A 10,860-nucleotide genomic window follows, 5' to 3' on the forward strand; every position below is an offset into this window, starting at 1 on the left:
TCCATCTCGTAAGTGAAACGCAGCACGGAACTCTGCTCAAATGCCTCCTTCAGCTCCTGCAGATGTCTGACATCAGGTACCTGTGTAAAAATGTCGTCAACATACCTGCAGTATATGGCCGGTTTCAAGTTCATGTCGACTAAGACTTTTTGCTCGATGGTACCCATGTAGAAGTTTGCAAACAGGACACCTAGGGGAGAACCCATGGCGACCCCATCTACTTGCTTATACATGTGCCCATCCGGGCTCAAGAAGGGTGCCTCTTTAGTACAAGCTTGGAGTAGTTTCCTCAGAATATTTTCTGGTATGTCAAGAGGAGTACAGGCTGGATCACGATACACTCTGTCGGCTATCATTCCGATTGTCTCGTCCACAGGTACGTTGGTAAACAGCGATTCTACGTCCAACGAGGCTCTTATCCCTGTGGCCCGTGTGCCCCGCAGTAAGTCAACAAATTCCTTTGGAGACTTCAGGCTGAAGGCGCAAGGAACATAAGGAGTCAGCAGGCCATTGAGTCGCTTCGCCAGTCTGTACGTGGGTGTGGGTATCTGGCTAATGATTGGCCGAAGTGGGTTTCCAGGCTTGTGCGTCTTGACATTTCCATACGCATATCCAGGTTTATATTCCCCAATGATCTTTGATCTACAATGATCTACAACTGACGATTTACTATAAAACCAGAAAAACGGCCAGCCTACTCATGAGAAACTCTCCAGACACAAAACAGAACGCTTTAAAAGAGACTAACGTCGTCTATGCCTTCAAATGCCCACTTGGGGACTGTAAGCTCCAAAAAACCCAGTATATAGGCAAGACAACAACATCTCTTTCTAGGCGTTTAACGTTGCATAAGCAACAGGGCTCCATTAAGGAACATATAATCTCTTCCCACAACCAAACCATCGCCAGAGAAATCCTAGTAAACAACACAGAAATCATCGATAGATACAGCGATAGCAGGCGGCTTGACGTTTGCGAGGCACTACACATCAAGAAGTCAACACCAGCAATCAACAGCCAATTATTGCACAACTATATTCTACCCACTTCAAGACTCCGCTCCAATATAGAAGCATCAAGAAATATGGACCAATAGGCTTTCTACAAACACTTCTATTCAATATCCATTGTTTCGTGTTCTGTCTTGTGTTGATGAAATTAATACCCTATTAATACCCTTGTTCTGTCTTGTGTTGATGAAATTAATACCCTATTAATACCACATTTTGTTCTGTCTTGTGTTAATGCCACATCACCCCTTCCACCTCACTCAAATATAGATATAAAATCGAAGATATGTAAGTTCTATTCAGTTGTGTATTTGTGAACTAAAGTCTTTGAAAATGTAATAAGTTTTACGAAACGCGCCCGTGTCGCGTCAGACTAGAAATAAAAATGAATTTTGGAGAATTGATTTTTGATTTACCTCCAACAGTGAAGCGTAATGTACGAAAGATTGAGAAAATTCGTGTTAGAATTATTAATCTTACTTTTTCGGTCATATTTAATAATATATGTCTACAGGAAAGACTGCTACCAAAATATACTAATATATATATATATATATATATATATATATATATATATATATATATATATATATATATGCCTATACTTGCATAAACCACAAGTGAAGATTAACAATCTTAAGACAACACCCACCAGTGGGACTCGAACCCATAGCATTTCACCAAATCATGTGGTGAATCAAATCATCACCAAGAATGAGGTGATTTGGTGAAATGCTATGCCCAAGATTACCATCCGAGTTGCCGGCGGGGAAGTGGTTCAAATAGCTTCGGCTATCACTTCCTTTTGTCCGGCCGTGATGGTCAAGCGGATTAAGGCACCCTGTAGTTACCAGTTGCGTTGCTCCTGGGATTATGGGTTCGAGTCACTTCTGGGGAGTGAGTTTTCAGTCATATATATATATATATATATATATATATATATATATATATATATATATATATATATATATATATATATATAAATATATATATATATATATATATATATATATATAAATATATATATATACATATATATATATATATATATATATATATATATATATATATATATATATATGTTTCATTGAATATGACCGCATATTCTGTATTTATTATTTTCTGGTTTAGGGCTTCTATCCCTCTAACTATTTTCTTAGCATCAGGGCTTAATTGAAATAGGAGTTCTCCAAAACTCATTTTCGTACTTTTAAGGTGAAGAAAAGAAGTGATTTACTATAGAGTGTATTACACTAATTTGTATAATTTGCACGACGTTTCGAACCTCCATGGTTCATTCTCAAGTGAACAGATCTTACAATACTAGTTGATTTTATACCCGCATTAGGTCAGGTGATAATACAATGAAGGTGAAAACATGGGGGGATACATAAGGGATAAACATAGGGGCTGCAGAAGGCTTATTGGCCCATACGAGGCATCTCCTATCTAAACACAAAGATTAATCCAGTGTAATTGGCCTGTTATGTTGGACATTGTCTTCTGTGTTGGCATCGATATGTTCTTGTCTTGTCCTTACTCTCATGGTGGGTAGAGTAAATAGTTCCGTGATTTGGGTGTTCATGGTAGGTCGCTCTATTCTTATGTGAATTGCCTCAAGAATTTGTAATCTTCTTGAATCTTGGGTTTTGTCTATTATGCAAGTATTTTTTGTTCAACATTTCTCTTGTTAGAGTAATGTCATGGGCTTGTCTCATGTGATTCCTAGGGGCACCAGATTGAAGATGGCATGTCAAACGCCTCGTCAGCTTGGTCGACGTCATACCTATGTACTTACATTGAAGGTTACATCCTTCGTGGGGGCAAGTGTACATGTATACAACGCTTGACTGCTGTAGAGGGTTCTCCGTCGGCTTCGGGCTGTTTTTGATAAGGAGTTCGGAAGTCTTCTTGGTTTTGTAGAATATTATCAGGTTTATGTTTTGGTTAGGAGTAGTGCTTTTTACTCCTTTACGGATTATTTCTTTCATTATTCTTTCCTCTTTTATATGTTCACTGTGCATGGTTGATTTGTAATATAATTTTATTGGGGGTGTTGTGGTTTCTGTTCTAGGTTCTGAATTATACCAACGGTCCAAGTGTCTTCTTATAGCAGCGTTTATTTCCGCGTTGCTATATCCGTTGTTCACCAATACCTGAGTTACTCTTTCAAACTCTCTACTCACGTTGCTCCATTCAGAGTAGTGGGTAAGCGCTCGACGAATATAAGCATTGAGAACACTGGTTTTGTATCTTTGGGGGCACTCACTTCTACTCTACTACTCCTAACCAAAACATAAACCTGATAATATTCTACAAAACCAAGAAGACTTCCGAACTCCTTATCAGAAACAGCCCGAAGCCGACGGAGAACCCTCTACAGCAGTCAAGCGTTGTATACATGTACACTTGCCCCCACGAAGGATGTAACCTTCAATGTAAGTACATAGGTATGACGTCGACCAAGCTGACGAGGCGTTTGACATGCCATCTTCAATCTGGTGCCCCTAGGAATCACATGAGACAAGCCCATGACATTACTCTAACAAGAGAAATGTTGAACAAAAATACTTGCATAATAGACAAAACCCAAGATTCAAGAAGATTACAAATTCTTGAGGCAATTCACATAAGAATAGAGCGACCTACCATGAACACCCAAATCACGGAACTATTTACTCTACCCACCATGAGAGTAAGGACAAGACAAGAACATATCGATGCCAACACAGAAGACAATGTCCAACATAACAGGCCAATTACACTGGATTAATCTTTGTGTTTAGATAGGAGATGCCTCGTATGGGCCAATAAGCCTTCTGCAGCCCCTATGTTTATCCCTTATGTATCCCCCCATGTTTTCACCTTCATTGTATTATCACCTGACCTAATGCGGGTATAAAATCAACTAGTATTGTAAGATCTGTTCACTTGAGAATGAACCATGGAGGTTCGAAACGTCGTGCAAATTATACAAATTAGTGTAATACACTCTATAGTAAATCACTTCTTTTCTTCACCTTAAAAGTACGAAAATGAGTTTTGGAGAACTCCTATTTCAATTAAGCCCTGATGCTAAGAAAATAGTTAGAGGGATAGAAGCCCTAAACCAGAAAATAATAAATACAGAATATGCGGTCATATTCAATGAAACATGTTTGAAAGAAAACCTGCTGCCAGTATACACCAATATATATATATATATATATATATATATATATATATATATATATATATATATATATATATATATATTTTTTTTTTTTTTTTTTTTTTAAAAAGAGTACCACCTCTAGCTGGAAGAAGGGGGACCCATAGCCTCGGAGGAAACCACACATAACGCATTAGAGGGAATGTTTAGATCCCCTCCAATACAGTTTCTGTGTGCTTTTCTCCTACCACCCCCTTCCTTTTTTATTTTTTGTGCTTTATTATGCATTTGATGGTTACAAGATATACATGGGTTGATACAAAAAAAAAATAAATATATATATATATATATATATATATATATATATATATGCAACAATGATCACAAAAACACTGATCCAAGTATGCAGAATAACCACATATGAAAAATAGAAAATGCTTAACGCGTTTTCGGCTAATTCGCCTTCATCAGAGCAAAGTAGAATCCAAAGTAGAATCTACTTTGCTCTGATGAAGGCGAATTAGCCGAAAACGCGTTAAGCATTTTCTATTTTTCATATGTGGTTATTCTGCATATATATATATATATATATATATATATATATATATATATATATATATATATATATATATATATATATATATATATATATATATATATATATATATATATATATATATATTCATATTATATATATATATATATTCATATTATATATATATATATATAATATGAATATATAAGCGACCGCCCATAGGTAATTGAACCATTTATCGGGAAAATATGGAGGAGTGTGCGTCTGTCACAGACGAGCAACTTGATATTTTCCACCACCCGGCAAGAATATTTGTAGCTGGATTCAGCAATTCTGGGAAAACGACACTAGTGGGGAATTTATGTGTTAAATACCACGGAAAATTCTCAAAAATTTTAGTGTCATCTGCAAATAATACAGAACAGCCTCTTTCAAACATTCCCTCTCTGCGAAACAAGGTTTCTGTCTCCCAGGACCTGATTAACCCACTAGAGTATAAAGATCCTTTTTCAAATGAGACAGTTTTGTATATAATTGATGACTTATACCTGGAAGCCATACAGAGTCCAATTATAGCCAATATCTTCACACGAGGGAGACACGGTAATATTTCCGTAATTCTAATTAGTCAAAATTTGTTTCCCCAGGGGAAATATGCCAGGACAATAACTCTGAATTGTAGTCATTATATATTAATGAAGCAGAGAGACATAACCCAACTTGAAATTTTAAGTGGCCAGTTATATGGGCGAAAAACTACTAGTAGTTTCGTTGAAATATACCGTCGGGCAATATCCCAGAACAAGTATGGTTACTTATTGGTCGATCTGACGGTTCCTGAGGCATTACAGCTACGAACGAGCATCGCCAACGAAGACCGGTGTGAAATTGTGTATCAAATGTAATCAACAACAACAACAACAAAAAAATGTCTCTAATGACACAGAAACGGACAATTCTCACCAACATCTATAATGACATTTCTAGCCCGGGTGGTTTCACAGGGTCAATTCAAAAATTGTATAAGGCTGTCAGACTTAAAGACCTCAACATTAGTGTTGCAGATGTGAAGGAATTTCTTCATGGAGAGCGATCTTACACGTTACATAGAGGAAATTTAGTTAGGTTCCCCCGACGGAAAATATTAGCCCCTAAACCTCGTACCATAATTGTCTGTGACCTAGGGGACTTTTGTAGTTTACAAAAATACATTAATGGTGTTAAATATATTTTAATTTGTGTCGATGTTTATTCCCGCCTAATGCAAACTCAAACTTTAAAAACAAAAAATTCGAGTGAAGTGTTAGTCGCTCTGAAGAAGATATTAGAGGAAACGTCTCAATTTCTCGGTGTAAGGCGGATATTCACTGACCGAGGTAGAGAATTTTACAACAAGTCAGTTCAAAATTATTTTAATAAGAAAAATATTAAATTATATAGTGTATTTTCGGAAATGAAATCTAGCATAGTGGAGCGAGCCATCAGAACTTTAAAACATAAACTGTATCATTATATGACTCAAGCTAATTCATTAAAATACATCCACATCCTCCCTAAAGTTGTGGACGTGTACAACCACACATTCCACAGGATGCTAAAAAATACTCCTCATGCCATTCATAAGTTGCAAAATATTGAAGATATACGAAGACAGTTTAAGGTCATGTATTTAAACAATGACTCCTCCATAACTGCCATCAGTCCACGGCTGCACCTTGGACAGCATGTGCGATTGGCAAAGCGCAGGAATATATTTCACAAAGGCTTTTGGCACCAAAATACAGAAGAAATATTTGTAGTGTCACATATTGACAGAACACATCCAATCCCGACATATAAAATCAAAGATTTAAACAACGAGCCGATCAGTGGCATGTTTTATGAGCAAGAATTGATCCCAACATCCCTTCCAGACTATTTTCCTGTAACGGTATTACAGTCTAGGAAAACATCGAAAGGACACAGAGAATATTTCGTCAAGTGGAGAGGGTACCCAGATTCTGCCAATAGCTGGATTAAAGCTCAAGACATCGTCAAATTTAACAAAAAATGACAGTTCAACAGGACTCTCTCGTAGAGAAACATCATCAGTTGTTATTTTTATTAAACAATTTATCACCCAAGAAGCGGAATAAACTAATCAAGGCTTTAAAACGGCAGGAAATTGAATCAATTTGTGAAATTTTTGCCAATTTTCTGAAACGAAACATCCCAGTTCAACCTCAGATAATTAATGGCTTACAGAGATATCAGAATGACATTCGTTCTGTAGCACGTAAGAAAACTCCTTTGTACAAAAAGAAGCTCATCCTGACCTCCAGACGTGGTGGGGCGATATTAGCAGCTCTGCTATATTTGGCTGTATCGTTAATTTCCTCCCTAATAAGGTAATTGCGTAAATAAGTAACGAGAGAAAAAAAAATGGTGAAAGAATATTGCCTGGTACCACGATTCATAGCTGAAAAATATTTATTTAATAAAAACAAGAACTCTCCATCACCTCCTAATGCGGTGGGTCTGCCCTCCCCCAGCGGTGATGGTAGTGAAAGTATGTCCTTCTCTTTAAAAAACGAATCCAACTCAAGTAATAATGTTGGTGGAGCCTGTAACCTACCCACCTGCGACTCTGGTAGGGGTGATGGGGGAGTGGGGGAAGAGGACACCCCTTCCTCTCACCTGACAACAACGGGCTGTGGGCGGTGTTGCCGTAGTAGTCCCTCCAGACGGGCGGGGCTGGTCACACATCCATTAAATGACATTGGGGCCCCCGGCGACCGTCGCCCGCCGCCGCCCTTTAAAAAAAAAAAAACGCGGTGCCGCCCGGCGCGACCATCGCCTTTAAAAAAAAAAAAAAATAATAAAAAAAGGGGACATTCCATCCTTCCGCCCGAAGTGCAAGTAATTGTTGCTGGGCACACTCCTCATAAAGCCACCATCACGCTCCAAAATCCGAGTCTGGACAACTTAATAAATGTGAATTTTAAAATTGAGGAAATTCCACATGTCAAAGCATTATTGAACATGTTTGGACAAAACAGCCAACAGGTGATGTGGGATAGTCGCAGAAATTTATTAAAGCCTATACAAAATTTAAATATTTTAGATATAATTAAAACTCTAGCCTTTACTAAGGGTCAATTTAGGGCAACTGACAAGGAAGATGTAAGGGTTTTACTGAGGATGGCTGGCATAGACCCAACCCTCATACGTAATTATCGCGCCAGATCACAGTTAAAAGGGGGGAGGGGCATCCATAGGAGACCCCATTGGGAGCCGTATTGAAGATCTATATGAATGTCATCTTAAAGACCACCATATTCAGTTGCATATCCACCATGGAGCAAGCTTCTAGACCCACTTCTCCCCCAGCTACACCTCCAGAAGACAAATCTCCCTTATTAAAGAAGTTGGTTGCTACTCAGCGGTACTACAAGTATGTCGAACACATATGTAGATTGATATATGCATTGTGGGATTGTTATGACCGTCTTGTGTTGAGTGCCCCTCCAGAACGGTTTTTTAAGTCATTTGGAGAAACTGTGAAACGCTATGAAGAATATTCATCCCAGGAAATCCAGATGGAGATATGGCAAATGGAAAAATTAACCTTCCAACATTGAGACCAGATTACAGCCTTCGAGACTGGACGGAGTGTGTATGGACTTTTAAGGTAAGGAAGGCGCCCTCTACCCCACACCCCTACATTCCTCCCCCTCCAGGTGGGGGATACAGGTGTATTTAAAGGCCTCCACCGTCACCCTCGGTCACCATAGTTGACGACGACTCTCTCGTTCCTCTCAACCGCCCCTCCGCCATGGCTTTATCATCCATTAAGTCAATAGACAACAACATCACCGACACCCACGCCTTTGGGGTCGGTGATGTGATCGTGTATGATCTCCCGGCTGCCATTGTGCGTCCCTATGGACTGGCAAGTGTAATATGGAAATGTTACAACTATGCCCGTGTGGAACGTGAAGGACTGACTAATGTCAACAGGGCCACAATACGTTACCGGTCTACCCCAGGGGACATTGAAGTGAAGATAGCTCCCCTACCCTCCGACGGTCAAGACATTGTCGAAGAGCCGGTGTTATTTTTTCGCCCCACCATGGTGGCGCTAATTTCTGCTTTCGGTGCAGGAGCACCCTTCGAGTCCAACCCTATAGCTCAGGAGCAAGTGCAGTCTTCTGCCGACATCCACTACATCACCAATGTCTCCCTGGATACTGCCAAAAATAGGTTGTTTTGGCTGAAAACAGCCCTAACAAAGCAGGCGATGAGTCACAATAACGTGGCTGAAGTATGTTGACCAGACCACACACTAGAAATTGAAGGGACGACGACGTTTCGGTCCGTCCTGGACCATTGAATCGACTTGAGAATGGTCCAGGACGGACCGAAACGTCGTCGTCCCTTCAATTTCTAGTGTGTGGTCTGGTCAACAGCCCTAACAAAGGTTGGCAATCTTATGTTAAGAACCCCAACCATGTTTCGGTTGGTGGTACCCCATGGACTGGGGGCCTCCCGTGGTGGCATGGACAACTGGCTCAAGGACGTCGGACCCATGCTCATTTCTCTCAATGGTGAGTTAGCAAAGCATAACAAGGAGCTGGTAATCCTCAAACGTCCCTCTACCGTTACCCCATCGATGGTACCCCTCCCGAATGATGATCCCAGGGGAGAGGGTGATAGTAAAACTATCACCCTAGATGCAGTGGTGGGGGAGGGTGCCACCACCCCAGGAAGCTCTTCTCGTTCTACACCACCAGCACCACCAGCTACCCCCAGGAAGAAGAGACACCTACAAGATTACTCATCCACCTCCAGCGCCGCTCCACCCCCACCCTCAACATCTGGTACAGCCAAACGATGGATCGAAACCACTATTGACTTCGACCCCCTCTCAAATCATCGTATTGACACCATCCTCGATGGAGAGTCACAGGAAATATTCCTGTTATCCTCCTCACCGAAACAACAACGAAAGCTGTAACCAACAACACACAAAGAAGAGGTGGCAGCACCACCACCGTCAGTAACAGCAGCAGCAGCAGCAGCAGCAGTACCACCATCTACAGCAGCTTCGGTGGTGGTAGCAGCAGCAGCACCGCCAACGACGGCGGCAGTGGTGTCAGCGGTACCAAGTGCTCCAGTGGCGGCAGCGGCAGCAGTACCACCAACTACAGCAGCAGCAGCAGCAGCAGCACCACCACCACCAGCAGCAGTACCATCAACGCTGGCAAGCGGTATCAGCGGTAACCACAGCTCCAGTAGCGGGGGTGGTAGCGGCAGCAGTACCACCAACTACAGCGGTTCCAGCGGTGGCAGCGGCAGCAACAGTACCATCAAAGGTGGCAGCGGTGTCCGTGGTAACATCAGCTCCAGCAGCGGCGGCAGCGGCAGCAGCGGGCGACAGCAGCACCAACAGCTGCTGCTCTTTATATGTAATTTCTTATGGGGAATAATCCCCCTGTTGTAGTTCTTTTAAAAAGTAATATTTCCTAAGTAGATTAATAAAATAAAATATAAGTAATGATGTTTTATTCCCACCCCAATCAGTACATAACTTAACAATGGACGAGGAACACTACATATACCTCACTAGCCTCGACCAAGAAGATATATACAACAACACAAGTTCAGCATTTACAAACACCATCCCCACTCTACATTTAAACCCTTCCATTAAACATGAAGTGGCCTTAGTCAACATACTCCTACCCAGACGAATTAACGCCATCATCAAGGATGAGGGGGAGTCTGGCATAGACGTCTATGCTACTTTTAAACGAGGAACTCTTTCTAAAAGCCCAGAACATCTCATTTACACCTTCCTCCCCAAAACCAACATATTATCCAGAAACATCACATTCATCACGAGTGAGCTTAGCCGACAAATAATCACCGACATGAAACTTAGCTTCCGCGGTGATTTCAAAATATACTTCTCAGAAAGAGAACCAATCCTCACCTATGATCAATCCTTAGAGCGAGTATTACTAGCCTCCACTCTTAACAATGAAGGTACTGGTTCGTTATATTCTCTCAGCCTTCAATTTAAACACAGAATAGCTAATGTACTTGGTTTTGACAGCAGTCGCAAATACACCATTTATCAGGCAAAATCAGATGACATTACAGCAGCCTCCAAGGTCGTGGCC

General features: G+C 40.7%; 1 protein-coding gene across 1 annotated transcript; it reads left to right on the forward strand.

Annotated features, from left to right (window-relative positions):
- The first annotated feature begins 9,185 nt into the window (after positions 1 to 9,185).
- Positions 9,186 to 9,958, forward strand: LOC138361459 (sericin-2-like). Its single transcript, XM_069320788.1, has 2 exons — positions 9,186 to 9,282; positions 9,645 to 9,958. Exons 1-2 carry the CDS (start codon positions 9,186 to 9,188, stop codon positions 9,956 to 9,958), a joined length of 411 nt encoding a protein of 136 aa, XP_069176889.1.
- The last annotated feature ends 902 nt before the right edge of the window (positions 9,959 to 10,860 follow it).

Source organism: Procambarus clarkii, unplaced genomic scaffold, assembly GCF_040958095.1.
Source record: "Procambarus clarkii isolate CNS0578487 unplaced genomic scaffold, FALCON_Pclarkii_2.0 HiC_scaffold_404, whole genome shotgun sequence".
Taxonomy (NCBI): Eukaryota; Metazoa; Arthropoda; class Malacostraca; order Decapoda; family Cambaridae; genus Procambarus; species Procambarus clarkii.